At 44.2% G+C, this 13,009-nt stretch overlaps 1 protein-coding gene across 6 annotated transcripts in view; it reads left to right on the forward strand.

Moving 5' to 3' along the window:
* unc13a (unc-13 homolog A (C. elegans)) overlaps nucleotides 1–13,009 on the forward strand; it is a 47,264-nt gene that overhangs the window by 29,326 nt on the left and 4,929 nt on the right. For 2 of the 6 annotated variants that reach the window (XM_037114307.1, XM_037114310.1), the window contains 13 exons: nucleotides 488–614; nucleotides 723–819; nucleotides 1,623–1,766; nucleotides 1,855–1,932; nucleotides 2,147–2,224; nucleotides 2,397–2,485; nucleotides 2,569–2,715; nucleotides 3,933–4,056; nucleotides 5,710–5,715; nucleotides 8,214–8,243; nucleotides 9,495–9,551; nucleotides 9,699–9,779; nucleotides 10,542–10,689. In XM_037114307.1, coding sequence (XP_036970202.1) covers nucleotides 488–614; nucleotides 723–819; nucleotides 1,623–1,766; nucleotides 1,855–1,932; nucleotides 2,147–2,224; nucleotides 2,397–2,485; nucleotides 2,569–2,715; nucleotides 3,933–4,056; nucleotides 5,710–5,715; nucleotides 8,214–8,243; nucleotides 9,495–9,551; nucleotides 9,699–9,779; nucleotides 10,542–10,689 — 1,206 coding nt within the window. The remainder of the gene's footprint in view (nucleotides 1–487; nucleotides 615–722; nucleotides 820–1,622; nucleotides 1,767–1,854; nucleotides 1,933–2,146; nucleotides 2,225–2,396; nucleotides 2,486–2,568; nucleotides 2,716–3,932; nucleotides 4,057–5,709; nucleotides 5,716–8,213; nucleotides 8,244–9,494; nucleotides 9,552–9,698; nucleotides 9,780–10,541; nucleotides 10,690–13,009) is intronic. The other 4 variants (XM_037114311.1, XM_037114308.1, XM_037114309.1 and 1 more) reach the window with 2 other exon arrangements.

Below are 13,009 nucleotides of genomic sequence, written 5' to 3' on the forward strand. Positions count from 1 at the left end.
GGGAAAAAAAATCCTGGGTTTGGGAAAATAGCTCTTGGACTCTAAAGACAAACATACTTTGACCAAAATTTTAAAAAAAAACACTACTAGAAGGCTACAGTATGAAAGAACAACCTCATAAACACAAATAACAATGGACCCGCCCTTTGATGGCAATCCTTATCAGTTAGGCTGTAAACTGACAGTAGCTGACAGACGGTCATTGTCAAGTTTGGTTGCTTTTGTGGCAGCCCACACAAATAATCAGCAAAATAACAGATGGATAATTTACAGCTGATTTAGTAAAAAGGACGGGTGTAAAACAGATCCTAAATGTCCCTGTGGGTGTGAAGGAAACACAAACTTTTTTAAACAAGCACAGCCTGATAGGTCAGAGTCATTTTTCTGGTCATGCAGGCAGATAAGGTCAAAACACCAGGTGAGAGATTTTCAGGTTTTTCTTTTTTTTTTATTTACATGCATTTTTCCACTTCATTTTTCCTCTCAGAACATGAGAAAAATCGCTTGTGCAAGAGCGCCGATTACATGAACCTGCACTTCAAGGTGAAGTGGCTGTACAACGAGTACTGCAAAGACCTGCCCTTCTTCAAGAGCCGAGTGCCAGAATATCCTGCGTGAGTAGCAACTCGCCCCATCGGCTGTTATGCAACATCAGACTTATACCGAGAGCAGAAAATAGATTGTTATAAATACGTATATATATATTTTTTGCCTTTCCATAGGTGGTTTGAGCCATTTGTCATTCAGTGGCTGGATGAGAACGAGGAGGTGTCTCGGGACTTTCTGCACGGCGCCTTGGAGAGAGACAAAAAAGATGGGGTAAAAGTTTCCGGCTCTTCTCCCTCCTTATCTCCCCCTCACTCCTCTGGAAACGCTGAGTCGCTGCTGTTGTTTGGGCGGAATTACTGTAATCCATCCTTTGTAGTTCCTCTGTCACACTCAAAGTTATCAGCCAAAGTTTCACCCTCCCTCCCGCTCTGCCTCCCACACTACTCCCCCCCCTCCCACCGCCGCTGCCTCTCCTGCACTCTTCAAAGGCAACAATAGAAGCGTGGACACGGCGGCAGACAGAGAATTTTATCCATCAAAGTGCTTCGTCGTATAAAGCGCCTCTTTGGAAGTTTAAACCAGCGTGGTTGAGACATGCATGTACTCAAGGAGGGAGATAACTCTGTGACAGCAGGATATTGCGAATTAATGGTCTTATTCCAGAGTTCTGACTGCAGGAAAGCTGTCCTCACCTCATTACCCAGACTCCCCGGAGGAGCACCTACACGCTCACCTCCAGCCAATTAGGGACCAGGTGCTCACCAGCAGCCAATTACAAGGAGACAGACAGGAGCTCCCACCTGTCACTGGCTGGCTGTGTAACTGGCTGTACAGCTTGTTGGCTCTCGGGAGCCTGAATCTTAGTACACGTGGGGGAAGATATCAAAGGTCCAGTTTAATATAGCGTCTAATGGTCCGTCTATATGTTCCTCTGAGCCCAGAGGTCACATCTTGCTAGCATCCCTTGAATTCTCACCTGCTACCTCAGCCGATCCTTAATCACATACACCTTTTCCTCTGTTATTTCATTTGTGGTTTTTAATCCTCTCGCACATCTTTTTTCCGCTCCGCAGTTCCAAGTCACTTCAGAACACGCTCTGTTCTCCTGTTCGGTGGTGGACGTGTTCTCCCAGCTCAACCAGAGCTTTGAGATCATCAGGAAGCTAGAGTGTCCAGACCCGCAGATCGTGGGACACTACATGAAGCGGTTTGCTAAGGTAGATGTAGTGGATTTGCAATTTTCAGTCAAATTATAAACATCATAATCTCAGTATAAAAACTTGTAACACGTGTTTCCCCCTCCAGACCATCAGCAACGTGCTGCTGTCCTACGCTGATATCATCTCCAAGTGTTTTGCCAACTATGTGTCCATGGAGAAAGTGGTGAGTGGTCGAAGACGGAATGAAGAGCTTGAAGAGTCCACACAGCCAGGGACGAACAATATGTTTTAGTTTCTGTTGTTTGTAATCATAAACAGGACGGAATCTCGATGGTTATTGTAAGAATGGTTTCCTTAGATGCCACACCACCAAAAAAAAGTTTGATCTAACTGTAAATGCTTTTAGTGAGCACTGTGTCATGTTTGTCTGTGCTTAGCCCTGCATCCTGATCAACAACATCCAGCAGCTGAGAGTTCAGCTGGAGAAGATGTTTGAGGCCATGGGTGGAAAAGATGTAAGTGAATATCTTTGTCTTTTTTCGTCCCTATCCAGCCGATATCCTCTACTAACTTAGAATTGTGTGCATCTGTTGGTCACAGTGTTTAGTTCAGCAGATCTTATTCCGCAGGCGTCCATTAGTGCGTAACAGTCAGCTCTGTTTGTGTGTTACCATGTGCGTGCGTCAGCTGTGTGTGGAGGCCAGCGACATCCTCAAAGACCTGCAGGTCAAGCTCAACAACGTCATGGATGATCTCAGCAGAGTCTTCTCCGTCAGGTAGAAAACACACTCCGGCATCAGCGTGATGTATATTTAGACTGACTGACTTCATTAAACACTTCTTCTACTTTTCTCTCCAGTTTCCAGCCTCACATAGAGGAGAACGTGAAGCAGATGGGAGACATCTTGGCTCAGGTGAAGGGAACCTCAAATGTGGGGAACGCCAGCAGCGTGGCCCAGGATGCTGACAACGTCCTGCAGCCCATCATGGAGTTCCTGGACAGCAAGTGAGGCAGTCTGCCATTTTTATTGGGAGTCTGAAAGGGAGAGTTCAGCTTCTTTGAGCGCCTTTTGTCATTTCACTTTGTCAGATAGGCTTATGGTCTGTTTTTGTGAATTAAGGGCATGTTGGATAGTCTGGGTATCATAGTTTAAATCAATGAGATGTATCAGATGTATGTGAGGTTAGGATGGAGGTCTGGTGTTAGACCAGCAGTCCACACACACTTGTGGACAGACATGGTCCTTGAAATCCTTAAAGGTTTGTGAATTTGAGGGGAGACAGTTTTTGAAAACTGACATAGATAGACATGGTTTACTAAAATGCTTGAATTTGTATATTTTGGTTGTAAGTTGTATTTTTATGTGGATATTTTTAGAGATTTTCTTTTATGACATTAGTAAATTGGCTTGTCGCTGTCTGCATGTGTGTCTCCCACAGTTTTCTGCCATCGTTGCTGTTCTCTTTGAGTTTTTGTAAAGCCTGCCAATTCTCACTTAAAAAATTATCTGTGTTGTTAGAGTAATGAAAGGTGCAATATGTAAAAAGTTTTGCTGAAAACATTCAAAATGATCAGCAGAATGTGAAGACACAGAAGTTTTGATACCATGACAACTATGTTCTGTGTGACAGGAATATCATGCTAAAATAAAATATTAACATGCTAACCAGCTAGCCCAGTCCCGTCCCAGTTAAGCTCCCGTGCTAGGGAGCACTTCCCTGGTGCTCCGAGCTTCCACTCATGTTTGCTAGCGGAGCGGCTAACTGAGCTAATGAGCTAACAGCAGCCGTAGTTAGCAGCAGCTAGTTGCTGTAGTCACATGCCGCCCCCTATTTGTGTTGAATGTGACAATTGGTTAATTTTTACATATTGCAACCTTAACATTGTTCGGTTTCTCAAACTATGCTTTGTTCGGAAAGTGTGGGAGCCCTGTTATGTAACATCCCTGCTTTAGAGAGGAACTCCTGCTTCATTCCACAGTCTGTACAGATTGTTTCAAACTATTATTTACTACTCAACATTCAAACTCCTCACTGAGACTTGAGAAAAGCCTTCCCCGATGCGGGGATTTCAAGCAGTGACCTCTTTTTGGGTTCAGCCTCCTCTTCTCTTTCTCATCTGTTCTTCAGGAAAAAAACAACAACATTTGCCTCCTTCTGTTGCATATTATTCATCTTCCCCTCATTTCCTGTCTTCCCTCTGTCTCTAATCCCCTCTGCCAGCCTGACGCTGTTTGCTAAGATCTGTGAGAAGACTGTGCTGAAGCGCGTGTTGAAGGAGCTGTGGAAGCTGGTGATGAACACCATGGAGAAGACCATCGTTCTGCCGCCGCTCACGGACCAAACGGTGAGAGCACTCCGTCCTGCAAAAGCACGTACCACCAAACATACTTGCACAATAACAATGCTAAGCCACACATGTTATTTTGGCACCCACCGTGCCTGCTGTACATGCAAGGATTGATCATTAGTGTGGATAAAGAGACATGTGCACACATTCATACAAACACACACACACACACACACCACGAGACACGACTGTTCAATGTGATGTTGACCATAAGGTAGACGGCAGAACAACAGTGTGCAAAACATGTAACACACATGCACCCACACAGGCACAAAAACACACACACACACAAAAACACCTCTAACTGCTAAGGCAGCATCAAAAGAAAAAAAGGAGGAGGAGGTGGAGAATGAGGAAAGGGAATACAAAGGCAGACATTTTGTGCGTGTTGCGTTTCAAGATGGCTCTCTTTTTTTTTTTTTTTACAAACAAAAGCTCAAACTGCTTCTGCATCACATCTACATGTCGTCCTATCCACTTCTTTAACCCCTACACAGATTATATTTAACATCGCCCCCAGTGCCTTCATTCACCCAGACAATTAAAATGGAAAAAAAAAAAACTGGAGTAAAAAAAGGAGTGCACCATATCATTCTAACACCAGCTCATGGCTGCTCTCCAGTATGTCAGCCAAAAATGTATTTGGAGAGATTCCTGATTTATGAGTAACTCACAACAGAGTGGCAGAACATTAATTTTTGCCCAGAGGATCTGGCCCACTTCCAAAAAAAAAAAAAAAAACCGAATCATACATTTTGGAAAGCAGCCTCTTGTTTTCTTTTGTTTTGGATATATGTGTTCTTATTTGTGTTTGGTTATTAACTAAAGAGCCTCATATCACTGTTAATACGGTGATCTCTGGTTACCATGTGCGGCGCTCGCCAGTATCAACACTACTGGTTGAGCCATAGATATGCAGCTGCTGGCCCCCTGTCCAATTGAGTTCATCCAATAAGAAAAAAGAAAAGGGAATAAAATTAGGAGAAGATAGCGAGCACTGGATGTGTGCAAATGCCACATCATCACCTTTTATATAGAAGTCTTGTGTCCATTTAAGGGTGCAGTATGTTAGAATTGGCGCTAGTTCAACAGAGTAACTGCTAACTTCTGCCAACTGTAAGCTAGTGAGTTAGTTAGTTAGCCGTGCAGCTAGCGGTCAGTGCTGGGTGGTATTCCAGAGAGGACATGCTGGGACTGGCTGGTCAGAACACTAACAGCAGTAGGTGTCCGCAACGTAACGTGAAGACGTCTTTGATATAATGTAAAAACAATTTTTTCTTCACATTCTGCAGATGATTCTGTTTTTTAAATTCTTACATAGCCTATTTGGCAAATATTCATACTATTATTTCTTCTAAACTTCCTTCATATTGCACCTTTAAAGTTGCTAAAACAATTATTTGATATATTCTCCTAAAGATTTTAGATGACAGTGAATTTCCTGGCTCCCTCTGTCCCTGTAGTCAGTCCAGGCTTTAGACAGGTATCACTCAGTCCCCGTCCCTGACAGCCCTGGGGCCAAAACTTGTGTTTTTTTTGTTTTGTTTATTTAATTGATGTGGGGCTCTTTGCAGCTTGACTGACCCTTCTCTCTGGTTGTTGTTGTTGTGATTACTATTACATCCCGCTCCCACCGCTCTCCCTCCACAGATGATTGTAAGTACAGCACTCCTGCGTGTGTGTCTGTCTGTCTGTCCACGGTGGTTGGTTCTCTGCTATATGTGGCTGCGATCTACCCCTGTTTTTTACCCCACATCGCACCCTCTCCCTCCTCACAGCCTCGCCTCTCAGAACTGTCCCATCTCTCTGTTCTCCGTTCACTCTCTTCCTTCTCTTCTCTAACGCTGTCTCTCTTTTTGAGAAGACAGAAGCATGGTGCATTCCTGACTGGTTCTGATAGGTCCCACTTCCCCTCCCTCACCCCCCACCCCCTCAACAATCTCCACCAATCAATGCCCACCCCCCCACCCCCCTTTCTTCCACTGTCTCTTCTTCCTGAACACTCTCCTCAAACAGGAAGTGGTGCTCCTTTCTTGCGCCTGGTGTTGCCTTGTTTTCTTCTCATGCATTGTGTCCTTTTTTACTGAGATTCTGGTGGGATGACTCTGATCTCTCGGTGGCTTGGTATCTGGTGTCCTGCCCCACCCCACCCCCTCTCCCTCCTTCTTAACCTCAGTCGTGCCCCTCCCCCCACTGTTCCCACCTGTTCCCACCTGTTTGAAATGTGTCCTGCCCCCTCCCTCCCACCGCCCCACTGTGGGTTTGTTGCTTGCATCCGGTCTATTTCAACACTGCAGTCCTCTCTCAGTATACTGTACAACACTGTACCGTACTGTATGTCTCTGCAGACCTGTCATGTTGGTCTGTCCTGGTTTGATTTCATGTTCTGTCGTTACTATGATGATTTTAAATGCTGGTATTATGTCACCGGTCCTCGTGGCTTTTCTTACAAGACGTCATTGGTGTGAAGCAATGTTGGTTAAAAGAGTGTACCCCGCAAAAACAGTTTTGTAACCCGCCTCTACATGATATAATGACGCATCTAACGTAAAAATTTTTCCAATAGTCCATCCTGATCTTTGTACTGTAGTGTACGCTTCATTAAACATTGTAATGCCACACAGGAGGTTTATTCTAATGAGCTGATTTTACACCTGTTTTTCAGTCCACATGATCTGTGGCGCTTATCTATAGTTATGTCAAGCCTAACCCATGGTGGAGGAAGTATTCAGTTTCTTTACTTTGGTAAAAGACACAACACTAATCTGTGAAAGTAATTTGTACAAGTAAAATAATTGTAATACTTTTAAAGTACTTTAGGCAGAAAAAGGTACCACTGAGTCATAATAATCATATTATTGTGTTATTTTTACTGATGCATTTATGTGTAAATAGTATTTTAACTGCTAATTTGAACTATTTTCATGTATTACTGACGATAAATCCTGTAAAAAAAAAAAAAAAAAGTACTGAATTTGATGATGTGTTGATTTTGTTTTTATCTTTATTTAAGGAATAGTTTCCACAGTTTGTTATTTTCTATGTTTTTGCACTCAGTTTCTTCCCTGTAAAGAGCCAGTTTAAGAGGATTGATACCACACCCATATCTTTGTGTTCAGTATGTGGGGGGGGGGGGTTATTAGCTTGGCTTAGCTTAAAGGCTGGACGTGGGGGGAAACTGCTAGCCTTGCTCATTTTAAAGTTCAATCCACCCAGCAGCACCTCAAAAGCCCACTGCTTAACATGTCATATGTAATCCTCACACAAGCAGGAATTATGAATTGACAACTTGTGGATTTCCTGGGAGTTACGTGCTATTTCTTGGCGACCAGCAGCCAGGACACAGTGCCTTCCTTAAATCCTGACACATAGTACTAGAACTCCCTGTAAAATCTGCATACATTGTGTGTGTGTACAGATTAAACAATTTATCAAAAAAATAAACAACGTGATGTGCTGATTTGTGAGTTCAGAGGTGCTTGTAGATTCATTTTTGCACCTGTGGTAGAGCCATGCTACCCTTTATTCTAAGCTAAGCTAATCATCTCCCCACTCTACCGCCTTGGATTGTGATTTTCTCACCCAACACTTGAAATGTCAAACTTTTTTTTCATCATCCAAATCCTTGGATTATGTCAACAGGAGAGGTTTTTCACCATAACATTCACCCACTGTTTCCTGCAAATGGCATGTGTACCTATTACAGGTGACCATGCCCCAGTATCAGACCGCATAGTGTGGCCTTGTAATTGTAGCTTCACTTGAAATAGCACAGCAATGTGGGATTGTCAAAACGGGTTTAAACATTTGTCAAGCGTCATCTGCAAATTTCAAAGCAAATTTGGTTAGCATCCATTTCCCCCATGTATGCTGCTCTCTCGCTCTGTCAACCAGATGTTGGTAAAGTTTGTCTTCTTTGTTTTGTTGTAAGTCACGAAATACGCTGCTGTTGCTTTGGAGGCTGAGCTAATTAGCAAAGCAAAAAGGAGGGGACCTTTCTAGAAGTGAGAAGTATCCTCGATTTTCTTATCTTTCATTTTGCAAAGCAACATATGCACTTCTGACTGCGTATCCTCGTGTAGCCAAATGAGGGTGAAGTCAGACTGCAGGGACTGGCCACTGCTTGAAGTATTAACCAAATGCTCTCTTTCCAGGGGAGGCTGAAGAGTGCTTCTCACAGTGATGTAAGGACTAAACCCCTTCAGATCAATGTGTCTTGTCTCTCTCCCTCTATGTCTTCTTCTCCGTGTCTCCGTCTCTCTCTCTCTCTCTCTCCCTCAGCTCGCCGGTCAAACAAAGCAGTGGAAATATTGATTTTTCACTTTTGTTTTCGCACAACATTCCTCTGTAGTGCTGTTTATATGCTGTGAAATGCTGTAGGAGTAGCCACCTACACTGCCAGCCTCGCCACAGGTCATACACTCTCATCTACAATGCGGACACTTGCGGCCGCAGAAAACACGGCGTCAAGGAGCTCAATCGTCACTTAATCCCACTTGGGATTTTTGAAAGCAACACTTTTGTTTCATAATTGCTATCTACGTTACATGCAAAACATTTTTTATAAATGTAGGGCGGGGTTCGGCTTGCAAGATCAGCGCAAGTCAAAGCGGCTGAGCTTCACGAGGCAAAGCTGCGAGCAAGTGATGGTTGGCACTCTGACTTGCAGCTTATAGAGCATTTTTAGTCAGGAAAACTCTGCTCGCAGGATCAGAATATTTTGGCATGAAATATAAAAAAAAAGGCGCCGCTATCTACTGTACTTTCTCTCAGTTAAACGCAGCGCTGCAGTGGAGGATGGCTGGATTACTCTGCAGCGAGCCTGTCAGACTTTGCTTGGCTGATTGAATCTAGCCTGTAATCAGAGATAGGACGTGAAGGTGCAGTCGGCAGCACTTACAGATAGATTCTCTTACCGGGGTAATGCATTAGGCTGGACTTTGCAGTAAATACCTGCATACACCTCAGTGTGTGTGTGTGTGTGTGTGTGTGTGTGCGCGCGCGCGTGTGTGTGTGTGCCTGCACGTGTGTGTTCATGAGTGCACGAGTATGTGTTCTTTCTTGCCCTCACCACGACGAGCTGAGCCACTTTCCCTTCTCTTCATACTGAAATGTCTCAGTGTGTGTGTGTGTGTGTGTGTGTGTGTGTGTGTGTGTGGATTTGTGCAGCGGAGCGTATGCTTTGGAATGAATAAAACGCAGATAAGTGTGATAACAGCACTTGAAGGAGAAGGTACCTTGACATCTGTAAAGAGGCTTAGCGGGACTGTTTATGAGTGTGTGTGTGTGTGTGTGAGTGTGTGTGTCAGAAACGTCGCTGTCCTCTGTGTGACACTAAGCCGTTTACTGCTGCCCTGCATTGTCATGATAATAACAATACTCTCCTCTCTCCTTCTCTCCACCTCTCTCTCTCTCTCTCTCTCTGTCTCTTCCAGGGAACTCAGCTCATCTTCAATGCAGCCAAGGAGCTGGGACAGCTGTCCAAGCTGAAGGTACAGTGTGTTTTTACACCATTACGTTCTAAGCCTGGCATCAGGGCTTCAAATCGAGACTTTAATTGCTCAGAAAACACGAGGCAGAGCAGGCGAAAGGACAGACTGGACGTTTTATGTCTGTGCTTCTATTGTTGTCGTCCTCAGGAGCACATGGTTCGCGAGGAGGCCAAAGCACTCACACCGAAGCAGTGCGCTGTGATAGAGCTCGCCCTGGACACCATCAAGGTAGAAACCCTTTTGTCCTGGGTGAAATAAACACGGTTAAAACCCAGAGACTGAACCAAAGATTTACAGAGGAACAAATTAGTAAAGAAATTATTAATTTTGTATTACTGTTTCTGAGAGCTGATTGGAGGACAGTATGCATGATTAACATCCTTTACAAACTCTTTATTTTAAACATCCTGTTCCTTTGAGATGGGCTAAGAAAAGGAAAATAAGACATACTGTCTGTAAAATAGAGAAAAAGACCAGCTATTTTACAAGATAAGAAATGATTCAGGGGGTTTAGAACTGGACAAGAGCCCTGTAACATCACATGACTGAGCTGTTGTTTGTTAGCTGGATTAATTTATGGTTTTAAGTATTGTCCATAATTGAGTTATTTTCCCTTTTTTTATTAATTTATTTAATCATTTGATTATAAAAGATGAGAAAACAGTGAAAAAAGATGACCATTATAACTTTCTAGAACCTCAGATGAAGACATAACTGTCTAATAGTTCCCAGCAACAGTCCAAAACTCAAAAAATATTCATTGATCAGAACGATTAATCATGTTTTTTTGCAAAAGAGTTTCCAAATATTTTAACAGAACAATCAGTTAATCCATTATTAAACCAATCTTCGCAGCTCTGGATTAATGTGTTAACAGTTCTGACTCCTATTTCCCCCCCAAAAAATGTCTTCTCTTCCTCGAGAATGTTGCCGTAGAAGATAAGTTACAGCTATGTTCTTCTTTTGTCTGCGCGCCTCTGTGTACGTTAGCAATACTTCCATGCTGGCGGTGTGGGTCTGAAGAAGACGTTCCTGGAGAAGAGCCCCGACCTTCTGTCCCTCCACTACGCCCTGTCGCTCTACACGCAGGCCACGGACAAACTCGTTAAGACCTTTGTCCAGTCACAGAACTCACAAGGTAACCTAATGCTCTTTATTACGTGTGGCTCTCTTCTTCACATTTCTATTTCTGCTTTTTTTAAACTCTGTTTCCAGCATCGGTTAATTTCTAATGTTTCATAATTCTCTGATTATGAGGTTGCTGTATTCCTTGTAGCTCTCTCGACGCAGTGTCTCCCACTCCTCTGTTGACGTTAGGGTTTTCCCAGAACGCTGAGTTCGATATACTGAAAATATCTTTTCATGCTTTGTAGTGCATGAAGTCGAGGCTGCACAGGCTCTGAAATGCTGAGTCTCCTGGTAGCCAGCCTCCGGAAAACAGAGAGACTACTCTTTACATGATCTGACAGCTATTTGCAATGAAAAAAATAAATAGCAACCCCCCCCCCCCCTTCTTTTTTCTGATTCCGCTGCTCAGCCTCCATCCTGCCGTCAGATGGCTACATAGCAGCCGTCATATTTGTGGGAGCGCTGATGCTGACACGCTGTCCCTGAGCGCCGCTGCTAGAGATACCATTCGAGTGGATTGCTAGTTTAAAATTTAATTAGCAAAATGTCATGCGGTTTTTGGGGTATTTTACAGCAGCTGACTGCAGATCTAAAGAATTAGAAGTAAAGATTAAATACACATCAGGCTCTCACACCTTCAGCGACAGTTCTTATAAATGTTGGTCTGTTTTTTTCTCTCGACCTCATATTTCTACATGTTTCTCCTCTCTCTGTCTACTCCCTCCCTCTGCCCCGTCTGTGGGCCAGTGTTCGGCGGGAAGGGGGTGAGGTTCACCACTAGTGAGGATGTTTACCCAGAGAAGGGTATGTGGCACTCAGGCTCAGGAGCCTGAGACATCCAGGACTACCAGAAAAGAGACCAAAGCCCAACTCCCTTCACACTCCACTTCCCTCCCCCATGTGCATCCTGAAACTCCCCTGCCTGCTCAAACTCATCCCAACAGACAAATGCAATGCACAGATTGAACATACTTCTCCTCTCTTCCTCTCTCGATCTCTGCATTTTTTTTTTTTTGCACACACACATACTGTACATGCCCACCACGATGATAACAGCATAGGCTTTATGCATTCATGCATGTAATGTTACACACTGATGTCTGTATGTACAGGACTGCGCTGAATACATACGCCACGGACGGTATGTATGAGCAGACACTGAAGCATGATGTGCTGACATCAGACAAAAAGAACAGAAATGCATTAAAGTGTGGAGGAACCCTGATCCAGCATGATGTCACCGAGAGAGGCCCGAGGGCCGAATGAGTGTGTGTGTGTGTGTGTGTGTGTGTGTGTGTGTGTGTGTGTGTGTGTGTGTGCGTGTGTGTGTGTGTGTACACGTGGGTGAGAGGCTGAGCAGAGCTGATGTGACTGAGTGAGACTGTCCTAAAGGTTGCTGAAGCAGAAGCATCAGTGTATCAGAGTATTGTCTGTCTCCAGTGAAGAAAACAGAGAGGAAAGCCTCCTCCTCTTCCTCCTCCTCTTCCTCCTCACCAGCGTTACCACCCCTCCCGCTGTGTTTAAAATGAAAGACGCCGATGAAGAGGACTAGGATTATTCTGTCTGAAGATGCTGATGGCTGCTGGCTCTAGTTTGTCTGGGAGGGCTCCCTGTCCTTGCCTGCTCCGTCATCGCACACAAACACAGGCAGAGGCCGACACATACAAACAACACACACACATACACGCGGCTCGTTCCCACGTGCAGCGCGGCCCACCCTACAGCAGTGATGAGAAAGGATGCTCAGTTCACCCTCCCCCCCCCTCCCCCACCAGATTGAGCCAATCGGAAACAGCCCCTCAGGTCAGGTGGTCCGATTTCTGTCACTTTAGATTAGATTCAAAGGATCTGATGCTTGCTCACAAAACGCTCAGGCGGGATGATGCAGGAGCTGTTTGCGTTCAGCTAATTCAGTGTTTGCGTGTTGACTCCATTCGATGCAACATGCCAGCTCTCCTCTCAACCATGGTGAGAGACGACTAATAAAATACTAAGATGGGTTGTTTTCCTGTAGACGGAAGTAACAAACGATTCTAAAATGATCTAATTTAGAAATTCAGCTAAAACTATTGACTAGATGTCACTGAAATAATGTGATCTGAAACCCACTTGTTTGGTCTGAAAAACTGCATTTTCAGACGCCCGGCCTTCCTCTTGTAGCCATCTTGGTTGTATTCCTGTTGGCGACTGGAAGGGGGACCTATGACTGATAAAATATTCAGAATTATTACATTCTTACAGAGCGTTTTGTTTTAATTGACGCAGCTTTTCTTGCCTTTACAACCCGAGCGGCCCAGGAAACTAACAGACCAAAGGCAGGCGTTGAGTTA

The sequence above is a fragment of the Acanthopagrus latus genome, chromosome 11 (assembly GCF_904848185.1).
Source record: "Acanthopagrus latus isolate v.2019 chromosome 11, fAcaLat1.1, whole genome shotgun sequence".
NCBI classification, from domain to species: domain Eukaryota; kingdom Metazoa; phylum Chordata; class Actinopteri; order Spariformes; family Sparidae; genus Acanthopagrus; species Acanthopagrus latus.